Below are 24142 nucleotides of genomic sequence, written 5' to 3' on the forward strand. Positions count from 1 at the left end.
TTGATCTATCGGTGAGACTTACTGAATACAGCATAAACCACAAAATAGACAAACTTAGAAGTATTTTAACTTAAATTAAAGCTTAGAATCTTTATTTTCATTTCATTGGTTTGTGATTCACACACTAATTTTATTTAATTCTCTCATGGAATGTGGCTGCCACTGGCTAGGCCAGCATTTATTGCCCCCATACCTAATTGCCCTTGAGAAGGTGGTGAGCTGCTTCCTTGAACCATTGCAGCCCATGTGGTGTAGTTATTCGCAAGGGAGGATTTTGACCCAGCGACAGTGAAGGAACAGCAATTATAGTTCAAAGTCAGGATGGTATGTAGCTTGGAGAGGTATCTACGGGTGGTGGTATTTTTGTGTGTGTGCAGCCCTTGTCCTTCCAGGTGGTAGAGGTCACAGGTTTGGAAGGTGGTGTCTAAGAGCCTTGGTGAGTTTCTGCAGTGCATCTCGTAGATGGTACACACTGCTGCCACTGTGCGTCGGTGGTGGAGGGAGTGAATGTTTGCGGAAGGTATGCCAGTCAAGCGGCTGCTTTGACTTGGATGGTGTCAAACTTCTTGAGTGTTGTGGGAGCTGCACTCATCCAGGCAAGCGGAGAGTATTCCATCACACTCCTGACTTGTGCTTTGTAGATCATGAACAGGCTTTGGGTAGTTAGGAGGTGAGCTACTCACCACAGGATTCCTAGCCTCTGACTTACTCTTGTAGCCACAGTATTTGTATGGCTGGTCCAGTTCAGGTTCTGGTGAATGGTAACATCCCCAACCCCACCACCACCACCATCACCACTGCCCAGGATGTTGACAGTGGGGGAGATTCAGTGATGGTAATGCCATTGGAAGTCAAGGGAGATGGTCATATTTTCTCTTGTTGGACATGGTCATTGCCTGGCACTTTGTGGTACAAATGCTACTTGCCACTTGTCAGCCCAAGCTGATTTAATTAATGTAGAGGAGGCTAATAGTTCCTGATGTGAGCTCACTGGGTCTTTTTTAAAAAAAATGCTGTGGACTGACATAACTTGTGCTTAAAATAGTGCATCTAAACAGCCTTTATACTTGAGTTTTTGTGTTAAATAAAAGTGAATAATTTATGAAGGACCAAGCAGATGTCTGCAAAATAAAAGTAAATAAGTAGGTACTCCTGTTGTTGGACAGGAAAGGTTTTTCATTAAATAACTTTGTGTTTCATTGTTGGTCTTAGGTACTGAATGACCACACCAGAACTGCAAAAGACAGTTGGGTGTTGTATTCATTCAATTCCCAGTGTTAAAACTCCTGAAGCATTAGCCTGCTTACAGAAGTGTTCTCATCTAACTAAATTCAATGGAGCAACCAACCATAGCCCTCAAATTGTGAAATTTAAACTGCGTTTCTGAAGGAATCTTTTTCGTAACTATCTATAACCATCATGACCCACCCCTGCCCCCACCCCCCCTGCTGCCCAAAGATTATGGATTTGAAAGTGCTTTTTTTTTAAAGTTAACATTACCACTTTTACTATCTTGTTTCATGATCTGATGCAAACAGATGATGCCAGGATATTTAATATAGTATGTGAGTAGACAATGCCAGGGTGTTTAATATAGTATGTGAATAAATAGTGCCAGGATTTTTAAACTCTTGATTAGCTGCATTTTTAAAAAAAAAAAATGCAAGTTCCTTCTTTAGCTTTTGAAAAACCAATCAAAATTCTGACCACTTATAAGCGGGCATTACCTTGCTCCCTCCCTTTTCACAGACAGTGCCAAGGGTCATCACTTGAATGACACCAGAAGAAGATGGCAGGTGTAGTTTATGAACTGAAACTGCAGAGAGCTGGCACAAGACGTGCATGACGGCTTTGTGTGCTTCAAACCCCTGTGGATCTGAGCCAGAAGAAACTGCACTGTGTTGGGGCGGGGGTGGGGTCATTCATTGTAGCTCTCCCACTTAGTGTTTAACAGCCTCTGCCAAACTAATGCAGGTAGACTATTGTCCTACTGATCACTGTGAATGCTTACCTAAACCTATCTAAACCTGGTGTTCCTTCACCTGAAACGATGACCAGAGAAGGGACTTTCCGCCTGGAATCCATCTTTTGCCATTCTGTTAGCATTTTGTTACTGATTCATTGTGTATTGGTGGATAGCATCATCGCTTGCTCAATTTTACAAAGCAGCATTCAAATCTGTTCTTATTTTCTTCACAGATGAGACCGGTGGCGGCCTTGGATGTTGCGGCTGGATCTTGGTGATACTGTCCTATTTCTTCATGATTATCAGTTTCCCCCTGTCAATCTGGTTGTGCATAAAGGTAAGGCCACAACTATATTAACCAGCCAAACTGATTAAAAAGAAAATATTTTATTGGGCCCCGGTGCTTGGAGGATAATTGCCCAACACCTCTGAAAGATGCAAGAGGCCTTTCTTGGCACCTTCTGTTAAGCCCTTTCTCATTGCAGTGGCTTATAATACTGATTTATTTTTCACTGAAGACAAGGATTGTGTAACTCAAGGTTTCAAATTATAAAGAGCAAAGCCAAATGGGAGTAGCACCAATGGATCACCATTGTTCCAGTGTTTTGTCAATTCAGATGAATACAGCTCCCTCTAAGAGTTTGGATTGCTGGGTGTGAACTGCAGAGATAGAGAGCTAGTGTTGTCTGCCATAACCAGCCTGGACCAGGCATTGAGTAAGAATACTACTCGTGTCTCATTTTTTTAATCATCAAGGACCCTTTTCATACTGTGAAGAATATTGCTGTGCTGTAGCCAAAATACCCTTATCTTAGTATTACAAACCAAGAGATTGGAATAGATCTCTCCTGATAGGACAAGCTTAGTGCTAGCCTCTCAGAAATTGCTTTGTATTTTGTCGCTGCGAGTGCACACAATGGAGGCAGGAGTTGGTTATAGAGAGAAGGATGGATGGATTTTTTTGTTTAAAATATAATTCTGGAGATGGCGACTACCTTCCGAGCTCTGCACTACATTGAACAGCTTGGTTGCAGCACAACAGCTGTATTCATGATGTTAACGTGCACCTTGCATTAAAATGAGGGCAATGTCGACTGCATAATGAGGAATGGCTAGTTAAAAGTTGTTCAGTGTTTGGAACTGGCAGCTCCATCTTTGTCAGAGTTGTTGTAATATCAGACATGCTCTGCTCAAGGGTAATAAAATCTTTCGGAGCTGCTTGAAGTCCATCAATGTGGGGGATGGAGTGCCTTCCCGTTTTGGATACCCTGTCGCTTACTTGCTCCCAACATCTGCTATAGCCTGATTAAATGCCAAGGAATGCTCCCTTTTGCTGCCCCACTGACATGCTTTAACAACCAACACCGCCCCCCTTCCACACACACACACACACACACACACACACACACACACACACACACACACACACACACACACACACACACACACACACACACACACACCCATTCCCCACCAGACCTTGGAATAGCACCACAATGATTTTTTTCCATTCTATTGAGCTTCTAATTGAGATTCTGTACAATTACCAAACAAGTAGGTTGATGACTCATTTCCAGCCGGCAGAAAGAGATTGTTAACCCGCCAATCTGGACTGGGTTTTGGCTAAGGTGCTATAGTGACAATTTGCTTTGCTTTGCTGACAATCGCAGCAGCCCACGGTGTCAGGAAGTTTATTTCTTAAAGTGGAGGGTATTTTTTTTTCAGCAATCACCATTTAATTAGAGCACAGCTTCCTGATAGTGTCTGAGCGTGGCATACTAAACAGAACCAAATGGGATCTTCAGGTATCACCTTTCTTTTCCTCTTCTATCACAGATTGTCAAGGAGTATGAGCGAGCTATAATATTTCGACTTGGTCGCATCCTGGCAGGAGGAGCCAAAGGGCCAGGTAAGGACAAGGGAAAATTAAGCACCAATCTATTTACTCTTAAACTACCAAACGTAAGACCAGTACTTTTGAATTCTCAATCGACTTCTTACAGAATTCTTTTTTTAAAAGCAAGTAGTTGTTTTATTTTAAATCTTCTGTATGCATGTCCTTCCTGCTGTCTTGAATTTTGGTCATGCTTTCATGTCAACATTTAACTGCCTAGAATGGGAATCCTATATGTAAACATTTGCTTGTATATAACTTATACAAAATAACGGGTAGTGCTGTGGACTGAATTCCTGAAGTCGTAAAATGGTTGCAGCAGAAAAGGACGCCACTTGGCTCATTGTGCCTGTGCTGGCTCTCTGCGAGAGCAACTTGGATAATCCCACTGCCCCGTAGCCCTGCCAATTTTTTCTCTTTGGGTGCTTATCCAATGTGTTTTTGAAAACCACGATTGAACCTGCCTGCACCACACACTCTCAGGCAGTGCATTCCAGATCCTAACCACTCACTCATGTCACAGTCGGTTAAATCAGTGTCCTCTGATTTGTGACCCTTCACCAATGAGAACAGTTTCTCTCTAGCTACGGTGTCCAGACCCCTTCATGATTTTGAACACTTCTGTCAAGTTTCCTCTTAACTTCTCTAAAGAGAAGAATCCCAGCTTCTCCAATCTGTCCACTTAACTGAAATCCCTCATCCCTGGAACCACTCTTGTATTGTAAATATATTCCCCATCCTCTCTAAAGCCTTTCTTTGTATATTTTTTTAAAAAATTGTACCCCTGTGTGTGCTGACCTGTATTGACTCTCAGTTAAGAAACGCCTCAATTTTAAAATTCTGTTCCAGGGAAGGTGGGACCTGTTCCGACGGGACGGTTTACACCTGAACTGGAGGGGGACTAACATCCTTGCGGGTAGGTTTGCTAGTGCTGCCCCAGGGCGTTTAAACTAGATTTGCAGGGGGAGGGGAACCAGAGTGTTAGAGCAGATAGTGAGGTGGAGGAGGATAAAGGTCAAGCGAGGAATGCATGTATAGACAGAAATCAAGGTTTCTACGTGATAGAAATGTTCTCAGGTGCATCCATTTCAATGCAAGGAGTATTGTCGGAAAGGCAGATGAGCTTAGGACGTTGATTGGCACGTGGGATTACAACATTATTGCTATTAGTGAGACTTGGTTGCAGGAGGGGCAGGACTGGCAGCTCAATGTTCCGGGGTTCCGTTGTTTCAGACGTGATGGGGGGAGGGATGAAAGGGGGAGGAGTGGCATTACTAGTCAGGGAAAATATCACAGCTGTGCATAAGCAGGACAGCCCGGAGGGCTCGTCTACAGAGGCCATATGGGTGGAGCTGAGGAATGGGAAAGGTGTGACCACACTAATAGGGTTGTATTATAGACCACCCAATAGTCAGAGAGAATTGGAGGAGCAAATCTGTAGAGAGATAGCAGACCGATGTAAGAAACTGAAAGTTGTGATAGTAGATTTTAACTTTCTACATATTGACTGGGACTCCCATATTGTAAAAGGGCTTGGAGTTTGTCAAATGTGTTCAGGAAAGTTTTCTAAATCAATATATAGAGGTACCAACAAGAGAGGATGCAATAATTGATCTCCTATTAGGGAACCAGACAGGTCAGGTGACAGAAGTTTGTGTAGGCGAACATTTTGGGTCCAGTGACCACAATGTCATTAGTTTTAAGTTAATTATGGATAAGGATAGGTCTGGTCCTCGAGTTGAGATTTTAAATTGGAGAAAGGCCAATTTTGTGGAAATGAGAAAGGATCTAGGAAGAGTGGATTGGGATAAGTTGTTTTCTGGCAAGGATGTGTTCAGTAAGTGGAAGGCATTCAAAGGCGAAATTTTGAGAGTGCAGAATTTGCATGTTCCTGTCAGGATTAAAGGCAAAGTTAACAGGCATAGGGAACCTTGGTTTTCAAGGGATATTGGCGATCTAGTTAAGAAGAAGAGAGAGGTGTATAGCAGGTATAGGCAACAAGGAGCAAATGAGGTACTTGTAGAGTATAGAAAATGTAAGAAAATACTAAAAAAGGAAATCAGGAAGGCAAAAAGAAGACATAAGGTTGCTTTGGCAGATAACGTGAAGGTAAACCCAAAGGGTTTCTACAAGTATATTAAGAGTAAAAGGATAGTAAGGGACACAATTGGTCCCCTTGAAGATCAGAGTGGTTATCTACGTGTGGAGCCTCACGAGATGGGGGAGATCTTAAACCGTTTTTTTGCATCAGTATTTACTCAGGAAACTGGCATAGTGTATAAGGAAGGAAGGGAAACAAGCAGTAGTGTCATGGAACATATAGAGATTAAAGAGGAGGAGGTGCTTGCTGCCTTGCAGCGAATAAAGGTAGATAAATCCCTGGGCCTGACATGATATTCCCTCGGACCTAGAGGGAGACTAGTGTAGAAATTGCAGGGGCCCTGGCAGAAATATTTAAAATGTCCTTAGCCACGGGTGAGGTGCCGAAGGATTGGAGGGTAGCTCATGTTGTTCCGTTGTTTAAAAAAGGCTCCAGAAGTAAACCAGGTAATTACAAGCCAGTGAGCCTGACGTCAGTAGTAGGTAAATTATTGGAAGGTGTTCTGAGAGATCGAATATACAATTATTTGGACAGCCAAGGTCTGATTAAGGATAGTCAGCATGGCTTTGTGCATGGTAGATCGTGTTTAATGAACCTTGTAGAGTTTTTAGAGGAGGTTACCAAGAAAGTAGATGAAGGAAAGGCTGTGGATGTTGTCTACATGGACTTTAGTAAGGCCTTTGACAAGGTCCCACATGGGAGTTTTGTTCAGAATGTTCAGAACTTGGTATCCATGGAGAGGTTGTAAACTGGATTTGAAATTGGCTGTGTGGGAGAAGACAGAGAGTGGTAGTGGATGATTGCTTCTCTGACTGGAGGTCTGTGACTAGTGGTGTGCCTCAGGGATCTGTGCTGGGACCATTGTTGTTTGTTGTCTATATCAAAGATTTGGATGATAATGTGGTAAATTGGATCAGCAAGTTTGCTGATGACACTAAGATTGGAGGCGTTGTGGACAGCGAGGAAGGCTTTCAAAGCTTGCAGCGGGATCTGGACCAACTGGAAAAATGGGCCAGAAAATGACAGATGGAATTTAATGTGGAAAAGTGTGAGGTGTTGCATTTTGGAAGGACAAACCAAGGTAGGACATACACAGTAAATGGTAGGGTACTGAGGAGTGCGGAGGAACAAAGGGATCTGGGAGTTCAGATACATAATTCCCTGAAAGTGGCATCACAGGTAGACAGGGTTGTAAAGAAAGCTTTTGTCATACTGGCCTTCATAAACCAAAGTATTGAGTATAGGAGTTGGGATGTTATGGTGAGGTTATATAAGACATTGGTGAGGCCAACTTTGGAGTATTGTGTGCAGTTCTGGTCGCCTAACTACAGGAAGGATATCAGTAAGATTGAGAGAGTGCAGAGAAGATTTACTAGGATGTTGCCGGGTCTTAAGGAGTTGAGTTACAGGGAAAGATTAGACAGGTTAGGACTTTATTCCTTGGAGTGTAGAAGGATGAGGGGAGATTTGATAGAAGTTTACAAAATTATGAGGGGTATAGACAGAGTAAATACGAGTAGGCTCTTTCCACTTAGATTAGGAGAGATAAACACGAGAGGACATGGCTTTAGGGTGAAAGGGGAAAGGTTTAGGGGGAACATTAGGGGGAACTTCTTCACTCAGAGAGTGGTGAGAGTGTGGAACGAGCTACCATCTGACATGGTAAATGCGGGCTCACTCTTAAGTTTTAAGAATAAATTGGATAGATACATGGATGGGAGAGGTCGGAGGGTTATGGACTGGGTGTAGGTCAATGGGACTAGCGGAATAATATTTTGGCACAGACTAGAAGGGCTGAATGGCCTGTTTTCTGTGCTGTAGTGTTCTATGGTTCTTAACCTTGCTTTCAAGTTCTTCCTAAGCACCAGCCCCCTATTTCTGTGACCACCTCTGGCCCTACAATCCTCAGATATCTGTGCTACTCTAATTCTGGCTTCTTGAGCATCTTCAAGTTTGATCGCTCCACCATTGGCGGCTGTGCCTTCAGCTGCCAAGGCCCTAAGCTCTGGAATTCACCCCCCTATTTCTCTCCTCCCTTTGAAACCTATCTCTTTGACCGAGCTTTTGGTCACCTATCCCAATGTAGCTCGGCGTCAAATTTTGTTTAATAATATTCCTGTGAAACACCTTGGGAAGTTTTGCTATGTTAAAGGTGCTATATAAGTGCAGGTTGTTACTCATCAATGACTGTGGGTAATGCTGCAGCAGTTTAGTGTTCATTGGGTGAGGTAAGTAAATATACACACAGAGCCACCCCCAAAGGGCACCCTTTTAAAGGTGTGCACCCGGTGCATATTGTACTGGGGGCTGGGGGTCTGTGCAGATTGAGGTACTTTTTTTTTAAGATGGTCTGTTTTGGCGATTTAAAAGCTGCATGTTCGCTGAACAAATTCGAAGGTTGCACGGCTTTGTCAGAATATCTTTCGCAAGACTCCTCTTTTTATTCGCCGATTCAAATTTACAGCATTATGATTATGAAATAAATGTAATGCTGCTTTTTTTTTTACAAAAATGTTCTCCTCTCCTCTCAAGGCACTGACTCGCGCTGGGGTTTGGTTCCGCGTGCGATGTCAGCCAACCCTCAGCAGGTACCTCGCCCTAGTGGCCGTTCTTGAATTCCTAACCGCTGTTGTTTTCTGTGCTGTCCCTGATGCAGCAAAGGTCCAATCCAGACTCATGATGGTGTGCAGTGGAATTGGTCCCAATGTTTGAATATCGGCGCATTCCCAGCTTGGAATTTTCACCCCAATCGGTGTTGTTACCTGGAGGTAGTGGGATTGAGGGGGTGAAGGTGGGGGGGAAGGTGGGGTGGGGGGAGAGCTGTCCGATTGGCTTCCAGTCCCTTCCTCACGCCCCACCCCCAACCTTCCAGATCAGGGAGGGTGTTGCTGCTTTCTGCTTTCTTCCCCCAGCCTCGTCAAAATGAAAGAGGAAACACGATAATGTGTGTCACGTGAAGCTCAATATTTTACTTGACCTTCTGGGGAGTGGAATTTTTCAGTGTGATCCAAACAATGGTCAGTATTTCAACAAGTGTCATTGTGAATGCTGTACTTGTCTCTTCCCCAACTCTCCCCCACCCCACTTCTTCCCTGAAGGTTACCTTTTTCCCTATGACTGACTGACTGTTTTATATCAGCTGATGGGAGTGCCAGATTTTTCTCCTGTTTTCCACCACCCTCCCATTTTTCCTTAAAATTCAATCTCCCCACCCCCCTGGGCATCAGCACGTAGAAAGTTAAGGGGGACATCGGCGTATACTTGGGATTTGTAAAAGGGTGGTTGGGGCTGGGGGGGTGTGGTTGGGGATACATAATCCATCTTTTTTTTCTCCCCACCCCCCCATCTGCCTCCGGAGATATGTACCTCTGCTCCCTCGCCGATCTTTTTACCCTCAAATGATTCTCGACCATTGGGAACAGCTTTACTGGCAGTAGCAATGATGCTGTGCGTTTTCAGATGAGTTTAAAATTTCACTTCCTTGTTGCAGAGCCCCATCCCTCCGGTTACTGGGATCTGAAGCCTTGTGGGGGGAGCACAAGAAATCTGGGGAAGTTAGATTAGGAAGGAAGTTCCACTGTTAAGCGGAAGAAAGAAACCAATCCTGATTATTGCTCTCGCTCCTACAGTGAGTGGGCTTTGAATAATGCGGCTGATGCACTTGTACATCTCTCAGCCGCTTATAGGAAATTCTGGGATCCAAAAGCGTGTGTGTGCCACCTGAAGTTTGTGTATGCGTACAGTGTAGCCTTTGTTTTGGCCTGTAATGTAACTTGATATTTTGAATATATGTCAATGGATTTAGCTCAATGCAAAAGAAAAAGCTCCAGCCTACAGTTGTTTAATTCAGTGCTGTTAAATTGATCACTGTACACCTGCTAGCACATCTTGGAATCCAGCCAGAGTATTTTTATTTAACAATGCAATGCCGGCTGGGTGTGTTCTTTTATCCAGTTGATCTGGTTTCTCAGCAAGATATAGAGCTTATTTGGCAAATTTAAGTTCAGGAATTGAGTCAGGAAAAGGATCCTTCCCCATGTAAATATCATTGGATCCTAAATAGTCTTAGTTTTATGTAGAATTACATAGAATGTACAGGACAACTAGTCGATGCTACTTTCTATGCTCCATGTGAGCTTCCTCCCCACTTACTTCCTCTCTCACTATCAAGAATTTCTTTCTGTTCCTTTCTCCCTCATGTGCTTATCTAGCTTTCCTTTAAATGCATCTACACTCTTCACCGAGACTGCTCCACATGGTAGCGAGTTCGTCGAACTTGCCAGCTGAGTAAAGAGGTTTCTTGTGAACTCCTTATTGGATGCATTAGTGACAATCTCATTTTTTTCCTCTCGCATTCTGGTGGTGCTCTGGTGAAGATTCCATTTACAGTAAAAGCTTTCTTCCACTGTGCTAAAACGTTGGCATGTTTTTCATACATGAGACAGATGATTGATGGCATAACTTTAATGTTCTACAAGAAAGCTTCACAGCAACGTCAAATGCTGGCAGCATTGAAGGAGGCCATTCTGCCCATTGTGTCCATGCCAGCTCTTTGCGAGAGCAACTCAGCTGGTCCCCCTCACCTGCCTTTTCCCCGTAACCCTGAAAAATTTTTCTCTTCAGGTAATTATCCGATTCTCTTGCTTCCACCACATTCTCATTTCAGATCTCTCTTCACCGCATGTAGGAAATTCTGGAATCCAAAAGCGTGTGTGTGCCAACTGAAATTAGTGTATGTGTACAATGTTTAAAAGTTTTCTTCACGTGACCTTTGGTTCATCTGCCATTCACTTTAAATCACCGTCCTCTGGTTCACTATCTGCCAATGGGAACAGTTTCTCCCTGTCTACCCTGTCCATACCCCACATGCTTTCACATTGGGCTCTGCATAACAAACATCCATTTAATTGCAACCCAGCTCCTGACACAATGTATATTTTTAATATATGGGACAAGTCTACTTTTGAGAATCCAAGGTTAAGATTATGCAGCAAGTACCTGTTTTCCAAACTTTTCCCCCTCTTTTTTTTATGAGAGAACTCCTTATTTAACAAGAAGTTGAAGTGATCCGGACCGAGTAGCTTTGCCTCTTCCTATCAGCTGTGGCTCGGTTGGTAGCAGCCTCACCTCTGAGTCAGAGGTTTGAGAGTTCAAGTCCAATGACACTATTCGAAGAAGATCAGTAGAGTTTACCCCCCCCCACCCACCCACCAACTGGTGGCCTGCCCCCAATATTTATCCCTTCAGCAACATTTTATAAGATACAGATTGTGTTTGTGGCCATTTGAACTTACATGATGCCACCTAACAGTGCCACTGCTGCCTTGGCCAAGAATCCTAGCTTAGCACAAGCCAGGGATCTGACCTTTTTCATTAATTTGTGGGATGTGAGCACCATTGTCCAGGCCAACAGTTATTATCGATACCTAATTGCCCTCAAGAAGGTGGTGGTGAGTTGCTGCCTTGAACCACTGCTATCTACGTGGTGAAAGTACACCCACTGGACTATCAGTTACGGAGCTCGAGTACTTTGACCCAGAGACAATGAAGGAACTATGTTATATTTCCAAGTCAGGATGTTGTGGAACTTGGAGGGGCTATTGCAGGTGGTGGTGCCCCCATGTGACTGCTGCCCTTGTCCTTCTAGGCGGTAGAGGTCACAGGTTTGGAAGGTGCTGTTAAAGGCTCCCTGGTGAGTTGCTGCAATGCATTCTGTAGATTATACATGTTGCTGCCACTACGTCAGTGGTGGAGGGGTGTTGGAGCGGCACTCATCCAGGCAAGTGGAGAGTGTTCTATCACACTCATGACTTGTGCCCTGTAGATGGTGAAAAGGTTTTTTGAGTCAAGAGGTGAGTTACTCGCCACAGAATACCCAAACTCTGACTTGCTCTTGTAGCCATAGTATTTACGGTCCAGTTATGTTTCTGGTCAATGGTAACCCCCAGGATGATGATGGTGATGGCCGGGGATTCAGTGATGTTAATGCCATTGAATGTCATGGGGAGGTAGTTAGGTTATCTCTTGTTGGAGATGGTCATTGCCTGGCACATGTGTGGCATGAATGTTTCTTGCCACTTATCAGCCTAAGCCTGAATATTGTCCAGGTCTTGCTGCATTATGGACATGGACTGCTTCAGTATCTGAGAAGTCACAAATGGTACCGAAAACTGTGCAATCATCAGCGAACATCCCCACTTCTGACCTTATAACACAGGGAAGATCTTTAATGAAGTAGCTGAAGATGGTTGGGCAGTGGGCACTACCCTGAGGAACTCCTGCAGCGATGTCCCGAGACTGAGATGGTTGACCTCCAATAACTGCAACCATCTTCCTTGTTTATGCTAAGTATGACTCCGCCATTGGAAAGTTTTCCCCTGATTCCCATTGACTTCAATTTTGCTAGGCCCTTGATGTCACATTTGATCAAATGCTGCCTTGATGTCAAAGGCAGTCATTATAACCTCAGAAATCTGATCTTTCTCTCCATGTTTGGACCAAGGAGGTAATGAATTCTAGAATTGACTGTCCCTGGTGGAATCCAAACTGAGCACTGGAGAGCAGGCGATTGCTGAGAAAGTGCCACCAGATACTGTCAACAAACCAGGGAAACGGGAGCCACAGTTTATGCTGATATCTCCCACTTAAAGAAGGTTTTTTACCTTTAATTTTCAGAAACTGATTATGGTAAAAGTTTTGCACCAGACTGGAGCACACCCTGCTTTTCTTGCAGATATTCTCCACTTTACCAGTACATCAAGTTCTTTCAGGGTACTCTTCAATGTACACCTTTAATTTTTTAATAACACCTTTAATGTAGTAACATGTCCCAAGGCGTCTCACAAGACCATTTAAAGAACAAAATTGGACACCGCGTTAATTGATTGTGCCATGGCAAGGGATTGATAAGAGGTGACCAAAAGCTTGGTCAAAGAGGTAGGTTTTAAGGAGCATCTTCAAGGAGGAAAAGAAGTGGAAGCATTTAGGGAGAGAGTTCCAGAACTTTGGGCCCAGGCGTGGAGGTCAATGGTGATGTGGTGAGAAAGGGGGAAATCACAAGATGCCAGAACTGGAGGAGTGTCGAGGTGTGAGTTGAGGTTGGAGGAGGTTACAGAGATGGGGAGGTGGAGGTGGGGGGGGGGGGGGGGGGGGGGGGGGGGGGGGGGGGGTGGAGGGTGGAAAGAGAGGTATTTTCCATAAAATCTTAACTGAAAATTTTAATGGTTTTAATTAGAGGACTGGCCATTTTTGGTGTTTATTATACACATTGGTGTAAATTTGGAAAGTGTCCTCATTGTTTCTGCTTGACGGTTCACAGCCAAAATGGTTGTCAAGCACTAACGGCAGTGAGCATGTAAAATGTATTCTTTTCTATGTCTAGAAAAGCGTAGGCAGTGGCTTTCGGTGCTAACTCATTGAAATTAACACAAGCAATGCGTAGCTTGCTCGGCCATGTCTGAGGACAATTAGGAATCAGCCATCTTGCTGCTGTGTGCCAGGAGTCACATTAAGGCCAGACCAGCTAAGGACGGCCGATTCCATCCCCTGTATATTGGTGAACCTGACGGGCTTTTACAATAAGCTGGAAGTTTCATGACCCTTATTACTTTTTACTAATAGCATTTTATGCTACATCTATTCATTAATTGAATTTAAATCCCCCCCACCCCACCCAAAGCAGTGGGATTTGAATTCATAGCTCCAGAGCATTGGTCCAGGCCTCTGGGTCACTAGTACAGCAACATTACCACTATGGTCCCGTATTCCTAGTCTGAGGTTTTTCTATGAAACATGGTTGCCTGGTTTTGAGGTGATGCAGGCTCCTTTTTCTTTTAAATAAATCTCGCTGTTTGCGCTCATGTCTGTACAAGTGAATTCGTGTTTTCCAGTGACTTTGTGGCATTGCTGCAGGATGGTAACGGCATGGTGGAAGAGGTATCCTGGATGAGTGCCAGGGTTGTGGTGAGTGGTTTATCTTAACCAAAGGCAATGGACCTTGGTTCCAAGCCCTACCCACCGGGACTTGCCGGAAAGCACTTGCTTGTGCTTATGTCTGCTTGGACTCAGTTGCATTGCCTTCTGTGGTCAAATAGTCTGCTGATATTCACTACAGTAACACTCGGATGCAGAATGGCCACTAGAGTAGAGTGCCCGCAGGTGACCTGCACCCATGGGTCTGTATCCCAGTGCAAGTTGCTACCTTGAAGTACAGCGAGTGTGGGGTATGGGGGTTGGGGGCGGGGGGTGAGGGTAGAAAGAGGGAGGGAAGGGCAGGCAGTTAATAAGAGGAAAAAAGTGGCAGCATGGCAATAAACGACAAAGAAGGGTTGGACTGTGTGGAAAATGGGTGCTTAAGTTTAGTTGTGATTTTTATCTTGCAGAATCTGAGTTGTGACAGGCCTCATTTTAAGGGGAGATCCAAAGACTAAACGAGTGAACGGTGTTTTCAATTATGACAACTGTGGCAGAGTAACCAGCATTCCAGCTGCATTTAGCCTCTGGTTTCTGACTGGGATTGATTTAGCATTGTACCCGTTAACTCAACTTCTGCAGCCTGACTATGAACCTAGCTCTAACAACCTGGAGAGACCTTTGCAAACATTAGTGCTTGACCAGATGGACAGGCCCTCTGTTCTCTATTGATTATGCATGAAAGCGAGCGTGCAAATATTTAAACAAACCGTGCTTAACTTTATAAAATGCCTATCAGCTCAAGCAAAGTCCTGTTGCTGGTTTTAAACATCTCTTTTAAACACTGCAGTGGAATTAAGTTTAAGAAGCATGAGAAGGCTACCTTTCCCCCTCCCCCTATATGGCATCTCACTCCATTGCACTGCAGTGTGTCTGGGATCCAAGATGAGTCATCCTTTAAGCAATATACCTGTACCCTAAACTACTTCAACACAAAAGATGCATTGCTGCGCCTCGAGCGTCAGTACGTTTCCGATTTCAGACTGCGAATGATGGGGCTGAAGCAATCCAGTCCCAAATGATCGTTCACTTTTCGCAGTGAAGATCTTCCAACAAGATGTGAGATCAGGGCATTGCCACCCACCTGCTAGTCATCGTGAGCCCATGGCGCAAAACTGATATGAAGTTCTCAGCCTAGCTCGGGGGCTGATTTGTGTGGTTAGTGCAAATTTTCACAGTAAGGCAGGAAACGGCACTTATCAGTGGTCAGGACTGAGAGACCAGAAATAACCTCCAGTTGATTCTAACCGCATTATACCTGACTTCTGTGCTGATACCAGGTTGACGAATTGTGAAAACTGTTCCGAACTCCTTTGAGTGGTCTTAAAAACAAAGACTGACATTGTGTGCAAGCTGGTATCATCATCAAAATAAAACCTGGCGTTTGTGTCAATTTTTGTATATTTCCGAAGTGGATCATTCGCCCCACACCCCACTGCATCCCTTCGAGAAAGCCGATTGTGGCAGCTGCCGGCAGCTGCTCCTTCTTATTTTGAAAGCTGGTAATTTTCCCCCTGATTGTTGTATTCGGAGAATCTGTGCTGGAAGTCCCACTTGTGTGCGTTTGACTCTGGAGGTTGTGTGAAGTACAGATCTGGGGCAGATTATTGCAAGCACTATTATCCCTGGTCAGATAAAACATTTTGTGTGGGAGGGGAAATTTTCCATTACTTGCTATGGCAGCTGGTCATGTTGCAAACCGAATTCTGATTCACTTTGACGCCCTGTGAGTGATGCTGCAATCCATTAGGGCATAGATCTTAAATAAAGTCCCCGAAACGTTTGCAAATTGTCTTGTGGGACCTTCCCATGGACTTTATTACAAATGATATAGGGTTTGGAAACAGGCCATTTGGTCTGACCAGTTGTTGCTGGTATTTATGCTCCCCTCGAGCCTCCTCCCATTTTCCTCATCTAAATCTACCATCACAAGACTGCAGTTCCTTCTCCCTCAGATGACTGTCTAGCTTCCCTTTAAGCGCCTCTATATTGTTCGCTTCAGCTGCTCTCAGTGGTAGGCAGTTCCATATTCTTGCCACTCTCTTTGGGCAAAAAAGTTCCCCCCTCTGCTTGTTTGAGGGAGTTTTCAGTGCACGGACACTAGATCGCTAAAGCTTCTTGTTTTTCTTTCTGTGGACTGTCAGGGATGGTTTAGCACCAGCTGTTGCAGTTATTTTTAACCAGGGTGTGCACTGCTGCCGCTTGCTGTGTGATGTTATGCAGCCAGCAGACAAGGTCAGGCTTGTAACCAAATAAGCGAACCTGAAGTTTTGGAGTAGGGTTTAAGAAAAAACACAAACCTTGACCATTGCAGAACCACGTGTACCTGGACTATCGTGTGTATCACACACGAGTGTGTTGTCTTCTTTTTACCAGACGACCACTTTTGCACTGGAGTGTTAATGCTCCTATGCATTTGGACAACCAAGCTAACAGTGTGCAGTGTGATTATTGGTCTGGATTTTCCAATTCCCACGCTCCTTTTTTTTTGTTTTGGGTTGGGTGGGCTTGACCCTGAGAGAGGAAGGGAGAAATATTATCTTGCTGTAGCAGGTTGATCCTTCTAGTCGGCTGCAGATCTAAAAGCCCATTCTCAACAGTTAACAGGCAGTCATGGTGACAGGCAGACATGGTGACAGGCAGTGCTGATTTGACCTTGTTTAGCCAATCATCTGTTTGCCAACCTGTGCCATGCGCTCATTCTTGCATAAGCTGTGCTTATTGGCATGAGCAGGGTTGCTTAATTCTGAAAGCCTAACTTCACTTGAGAATAAAAACGAAGCTGTTGGTAAATATTCAGCAGCTTGAAGAAAAACCCGTTGAGGGTTTTGGGTACCATTCGATGCAGTTTCCAGGAGTGGCACAATTTCTTTACTCCCTTTTTTCCTTCCCCTGTAAATTTGTGCTTTTGAGAGATGTTTGGATAGACAACATTTGATTGTTTATGCTTTAAGCCAAATATGGTTTGAGTGCTTGTTTGTTAGATTGCATTTATTTAGTGCTAAAATATTCATCATTTCCCCCTTTTAGTCTCCCAAAAATCTTTTGCTGACAACGAGCTGCGTACCTTCTTGTTTTGTACATAGAGGAATGGATTACTCTGCCTCAATCATTGGCAATTCAGCTGCTGTGTTTAGGTGAAAATTCTAAACTCTCTTTGTACTCTTATCTCCTTTGTAATTCAGCAGAAGGTTCATGGTTTATGTTAGCATTGAGAGTTAGATGAGACAAGATTGTTGGAATGTGTCGTCTTATTATTGCCTTCATATGACATCAAAAGAATTTAAAACGAGGTATGGCATTGGGTGCTCATGAAGTAAAAATGATTTTAGCTGTGTCTCTTTCTCCACCCTTTCTCCGCTCCTGTCTATTCAATTAGATGCTTGGGCACATAGTAAGGGGGGAGAAAAATTATATCCTAGAAGAGGTCATCTGGTTGTATGCAGGAACAGCCAAAAATAGATTGAGAACATTTTACAAACGTATGAATCAGGAGCAGGAGTAGGCCACTCAGCCCCTCGAGCCTGTTCTGCCATTCAGTAAGATCAAGAGATAATCATAAAATCGTTTTGTGCAAGGGAAATCATGTTTAACCCATTTATTGGAGTTCCTTGAAGGAGTCACTTGTGCTGTGGATAAAGGAGAACCAGTGGATGTGATGTATTTAGATTTCCAGAAGGTATTTGATAAGGTGCCACATCAAAGGTTATTGTGGAAAATAAAAGTTCATGGTGTAGAGGGTAACGTATTGGCATTGATAGAAGATTGGCTGGCTAATAGGAAACAGAGAGTAGGTCTTTTTCTGGTTGGCAGGATATGATGAGTGGTGTGCCACAGGGATCAGTGCTGGGGCCTCAACTTTTTACAACTTATATAAATGACTTGGATAAAGGGACCGAAGGAATGGTTGCTAAATATACTGACAACACAGAGATAGGTAGGAAAGTAAATTGTAAAGAGGACATAAGGAGGTTACAAAATAACATAGTTAGGTTAAGTGAGTGGGCAAAAAAAGATCTGGCAAATGGAGTATAATGTGGCCAAATGTGAAATTGTTTATTTTGGCAGGAAGAATAAAAAAGAAGCATATTATCTAAATAGAGAGAGATTGGAGAGCCCTGGAGGGACCTGAGTGTCCTAGTGCATGAATCACAAAAGGTTAGTATACAGGTACAGCTAGTAATTAGGAAAGCTAATAGAATGTGATTGTTTATTGCGGGGGGAATTGATTACAAAAGTAAGGAGGTTGTGCTTCAGTTGTACAGGGCTTTGGTGAGACCACATCTGGAGTTTTGTGTACAATACTGGTCTCTTCCTTATTTAAAGATGTAAATGCATTAGAAGCAGTTCAGAGAAGGTTTACTAGATTAACACCAGGAATGGGCAGGTTGTCCTATAAGGAAAGGTTGGACAGATTAAGTTTGTATCCACTGGAATTAAGAAGAGTAAGAGGTGACTTGATTGAAACCTTTAAGATGCTAAGGGGTATTGACAGGGTGGATGTGGAGAGGATGTTTACTTTTGTGGGAGAATCTAGAACTAAGGGTCACTGTTTAAAAATAAGGGGTCACCTGATTAAGGCAGGGATGCGGAGAAATTTTTTCTGAGGGTCATGAGTCTTTGGAACTCTCTTCATCAAAAGGCAGTGGAAGCAGAATCTTTGAATATTTTTAAGGCAGAGCTGGATAGATTCTTGATTTACAAGGGGGGTAAAAGGTTATCGAGCGTGGGTGGGAAGGTAGAGTTGACGTTACAAACAGATCAGCCACGATCGTATCGGATGGTGGAGCAGGTTTCTAATTTGTATGTTCACCTTAAATGCGTCCACACAATTCACCCCAACCATTCCAGACAAGATTATTGAGGGTAGTTGGGAATGTGGAGCTGAGGTTATATTCCGAGCAGCCATGATCCTATTGAATGGCGGAACAGGCTCGAGGGGCCGAGTGGCCTACTCCTCCTAATTTATGTTCGTCTTCATTTTTGTTAATCAAATCTGGGTTTTGGAGCCTCACCTGAGAGAGATCACTGGAACCAGAGCAGAAACCGTACACCTCAAGCCAACTGGACTTCCAGTTGTTGTGGTGTGTCAGCAGTCGTGACTCTTGGCAAGTTCTGGCATCCGAGATTCGGTGAGTCACGTGCAGCTGAGTGGGAAATGTGATTGAAGTCTGGAGCTAGGAGGCTTTGGGATCAAAGGCAGTGAGAATGAGCAGGGCCTGAGATGGGGAGGGCAGGCACCGGTCCTGAGGTCTGAAAATGAACCATGAAGGGAATGGAGTGAAGGGTGAGCAAAACTGAGAGCTGAATTTTGTGTTTGGGCCCAGAGCAGCATCACCGATACTTGAGCCAGGGAGAGGTACATGGCCAGTACAGATTTAACCAGGGTCGTCGACAGGACAGGCATGTCAGCTAATTTCTGAAATGCTGAATCTGATGCTTCTCCGATTCTGTTGTAAGAACAGCACTCGATGTATCTGCTGATCTGCAGCTTGAAAGTTGAACAAGCGTTTCCGCTATTACCCTCCAAGTATTCAGTAGGGCCCTATTGTGGCTCCAGTTTGGAATGTGGGGTGGAGCCAGAGAGAGCAGGGACATCTCCGAAAGATCTGCCAAGACAGTAGAGCTGCAGAACAGCTGAGGAGATTCTTGGGTAGGGAATGAATGTGATCACAACATTTTAACAGTGGTGAATTTCCATGACTGCATATTTGGCCTGGACCATTCAACAATGTGAGAGTTTCATTAACTGATATATAGGAAGTTTTAAGTCATTGAATGCTAAGTACTCCTCGTGGATTAGATAGAGATTATATGTCTTCTATCTGTTTTTATTTTTGACTTCTTGTTGCCATAAAGTGATGGAGGGGACCAGGTCTGGGAAAGGTTGTAGTCTCCTCTGTTATGATCTCCATGAATTTCTCTTTGTTGTAAGGGTGGACGAGTTGTACTAATAGTGGAGTTGATCTGCAGACACTTCTTGGGCAGAAACATTAAGCTTTGTTCATTATATACTCAGCAGCAACTGCACGTGTGCTTTCAACTGCAATGCTAACTCTACCCTGACTGCTGAGGTAGCCTGTGCTCCACTCTTACTGTTCATTACAGATCATGTGATCTTCCAAGTATTATTCTTAAAGATACATTACACACTAAATAAAACCGTAATTACTACATTCCTCCCCCTTTAACTCAGCTATATATATCACACTTACAAGTACACACCTTTTCAAAACAACATTTTATTTACACTGGGTAACAAATTTATAACCTCAGCCTTTCAGGTGGTTTCCTGGAATGTCGCAGCTCCACAACTTCAGATTCTTTGTCAGGAACCTCCTTTTCTGGAGTTGCCTGAACATCAGGTGCTTTGGGATAGGCACCTGCAGTTCTGTATCCTCAACTCTTACAAGAACATCAGACATGTCAGACCTAGGTCGAGTATCCTCAAAAGGAAATGCAGACCCGGTCATGATCGCTGGTGGAACCAAATCTTGGTGATTTGTCTCTCTCCCTTAAATGGTTCACATGTTTACAGATGATCCAGCCTTTCACGTGGTAAGATAGAGATCCAGTCACTGCACTTATTTCATCCGGTAACAATTTTGGTCCTTCCCCAAAGTTCTTCACATACACCTGCTCTCCCAAGGTAAATTTCCAGTCATGCCTGGTTTTCTGACTTCCCTGACCCCTTTCCACCTTCCCCTCTAAATTCAGGATTATTAAACTCCATCTCGTCTTGAGACGGCGTTTCAACAATAACTCCGCAGGTGTGACACCTGGTGTTGTATGAGGGATGGTCCTATAATGAAAAAGAAAGTGTGCTAGCTTGGTTGCCAAGGAATCGCCAGTTAGCTTTTTCATGCCTGTCTTGAATGTTTGAACCACCTTTTCGGCCATTCCCTTTGAGGAAGGATGGTACTGTGCAGTTTTTACTTGAGCGATACCGTTGAGGCTGATAAACTGTTAAACCTCAACAATTGTAAATGCCGTGCGGTTATCAGAAACGACCACTTCTGGTAGTCCTTGAATTGGAGAAGTCTGACCTAGTTTCTCAGTTGTAGTGCCCAAAGACTTCACTTCATATACATCCAACCGTTTGGAATGGGCATCGAAAATGAGCAGAAACATCATTCCCAGGAAAGGTCCAACGTAGTCAATATGTAACTGCACCCAGGGTCTCCCTGGCCACTCCCATGGGTGTAGTGGAGCTGTCACTGGCAACTTTTACAGTTGTTGACATTGCACACAGTGTTTTACTAAACTCTCTATTTCACCATCCACCTCAGGCCGCCATAGATAGCTGTATGCCATGGTCTTCATTCGGGAAATTCCTGGATGGGCACTGTGTAGTTCAATTAAAAGTGGCTCCCATCCCTTTGGAGGAACTATCACGGGTGGTCCCCACAAAAAGATGCCATCCTGGCTGCTTATTTCATGTTTTCTGTTGAAGTACGGTTTCATTTTGTCAGATACGGATTCCCGTGACTAATCATGCAGCACTTGTTCCTGTACCTGAGCTAGGACTGGGTCCCAATTTGTCCAGTCTCTGATCTGTTCAGCACATATAAGCGAGGAATCTAAGAAATGTAACAGTAAAACAAGTTCCTGTGGAACTGGGACATGCTCATCAATTTCTTGTAAAGGCAACCAACTAGGGGCAACGGCGTTAGCGATTTGATTGCCAGGACTATGTACGAAAGTGTATCTGTACGCTGCCAGATTTAAAGCCCATCACAGTATTCTTGCTGAGACTATGAGTGGTATAGTCTTGTCCTCTCTAAACAATCCTAGCAATGGTTTGTGGTCTGAAGCGATTGTAAAATATCAGCCGTGTACATACTGGTGAAATTTCCCGACACTAAACATGATGGACAGGCCGTCTTTATCTATCTGCAAGTTTCCCTTTTCTGCTGTGGTGAGCGTTCTTGGTAAGTAACCTATTGGCCATTCCATGCTGCTGAGAGAGCACTGCTCCCACTCTGTGGGGAGATGTGTCACATGTCAGCACCAATTCTTTCGTCTGGTTATAATGCACTAATAGATTGGATGAGTGCAAATGTTGTTTCACCTTTATGAAAGCTTTTTGGGGCACCTCCCAATAACAACGTTGGTTCTTTTTGAGAAGAGAATGCAAGGGGGCCGGCACTGTAGGCAAATTGGGTAAGAACTGCCCATAATAGTTAATCATTCCTAGGAATGATTTGAGCTCTGAGGTTTTCTTTGGCACAGGTGGCTCTCTTATGGCTCTTACTTTCTCCTCAACTGGCTGGAGGCCCTGTGAATCCACATAGGTTACCTTCCTCATTTGGAACGTGCACTTCTCTTTTTTTTTAAATGCACTCCAGCTTGCAAGAAACGTTTTAAGACTTCAAAGCTTACCAGATACTCTTTTTCAGTGAATCCTGTCATCAATACATCATCTAAATTGACCACAACCTGGGGCAGTCCCTGCAGTAAACTTTCCATTGTTCTCTGAAAGATGGCACAAGCTGAGCAGCCACCGATGTGCAATCGTGTATATTGGTACAACCCTTTGTGGGTATTGATTGTGATAAATTTCTGGGAGGCATTATCCAATTCTAGTTGTTGATAAGCATTACTCATGTCAAGCTTTGTGTACGTTGTCTCTCCTGCCAGCTTGGCGAACAGATCTTTGATTTTTGGAATGGGGTGCCTGTCTAGCTTAGCTGCTTTATTAACTGTCAGTTTGTAGCCCCCACAAATTCAGACACTTTGGTCAGATTTAAGGACGGACACCACGGATGCTGCCCATTCTGAGAACTGCACGGGTTGTATAATGTCCAGTTATAATCTGTCTGTCTATCTCTAGTTTTTTCAATTCTAGTGTCGACTTTTTCTCGCAGGGTGTATGGTACCTGTCTTGCCTTCATGAAGCGAGGATTTGCTCCCGGATCCACATGAATCTTGGCCTGCAGACCTTGGATTTTCCATAGTTCCGCCTTGAAGATAGTGGCGTATTTTCTAACTGGCTCTGGTAGCCCACTTGCTCTCAACTGGAAAATTTCAGCCCATTCTAACTTAATCTCCTTTAACCAATTTCACCCCAGGAGGCTTGGTCCCTTGTTGCTACCATCATCAAGGGTAGCTCTGCCGATTGGCTTTCATAATTGACAGTTACTCTGCTTATGCCTCTTACTTGAATGTCTTCACCCGTATATGTGTTTAGCCTGTAGCCTGGCAGTTGTTTCTTCTAAACTTAATTGACATTCACCACTATTCAAATATCTGAAGATATGTTCTCCAATTTATGTAGTGGAAGCTCCCATGTCTACTTTCATTCTTTGCCATTTACTTTCACTGTGACAAATATTGATTCTGTCTTTCCAACTTTCAGATTAAACAATGAGTAAATGTCTGTACATGTTGTTTCAGGTTCTTCCACATAGTAGATTTTATTGGGCTTCTTCTTTTGTTTACAAACCTAATTGAATCTTTCCTTGCGCTGCCTCATCGTATATCCATTTCTGTGACAATAGTGGCATTCGATTTTTTTTTTTTAAACTGCCGATCGCTAAAAGACTGGCTGTTTCCACCTCTATTAAAATTATCCTTTGATTTCGCTGTGAAGTTATTTTTCTTATTGTCAGCTAGTGGGTACTGTTTCCCACTTCTCGGCAGAGTCTCACCTTTTTTGCACCCTTTTCGGCTGAGATCCCCCCCCCCCCAACCCCGATGTGGAGGATGGCCCCATTTTGCGCACTCTGTATTGCTTTTGAATCTCTTGCTGCGCTTTCCATGCCCAGCGCTATCTCCAGCGCCTTCTTGAAATCCAGATTCACTCCGGACAATAATCTTTTCTGAATGTGTCCTCATTCACACCACACACTAAACAATCTCAGGGCATGTCGTTTAGAGTCGTATCTAACTCACAATGTCCCAGGTTTGCCACGTAACATGCAATTGTCTCACCCGGCACTCTATTTCGCGAATTGAACCTGAACCTCAGCATTGTGACTGAGAGCTTGGGTTGAAAGAGACCTTTCACGAGGGCCACCACTTCATTGAAATTCTTGGAATCTGGGCGCTGGGTGCCATCAAACTTTGGATCAGACTGTAGGTTTTGCCCCCCCCCACAAGCATTCAAGAGGATCACTCACCTCTTCCCTTCCCCCCGAAATCTCGTTCGCTTGAGACCAATCGCCTGTGGCTGGTCAAAAGGATCAACTTTCCCAAATTGTGTCATTTT

At 43.9% G+C, this 24142-nt stretch overlaps 1 protein-coding gene across 1 annotated transcript in view; it reads left to right on the forward strand.

The window, feature by feature from the left end:
* Positions 1 to 24142, forward strand: part of stom (stomatin) — a 53833-nt gene that overhangs the window by 9225 nt on the left and 20466 nt on the right. The window contains exons 2-3 of the mRNA XM_041193374.1: positions 2200 to 2303; positions 3803 to 3875. Of these exons, the coding sequence (XP_041049308.1) occupies positions 2200 to 2303; positions 3803 to 3875 (177 nt within the window). The remainder of the gene's footprint in view (positions 1 to 2199; positions 2304 to 3802; positions 3876 to 24142) is intronic.

The sequence above is a fragment of the Carcharodon carcharias genome, chromosome 8 (genome assembly GCF_017639515.1).
Source record: "Carcharodon carcharias isolate sCarCar2 chromosome 8, sCarCar2.pri, whole genome shotgun sequence".
Taxonomy (NCBI): domain Eukaryota; kingdom Metazoa; phylum Chordata; class Chondrichthyes; order Lamniformes; family Lamnidae; genus Carcharodon; species Carcharodon carcharias.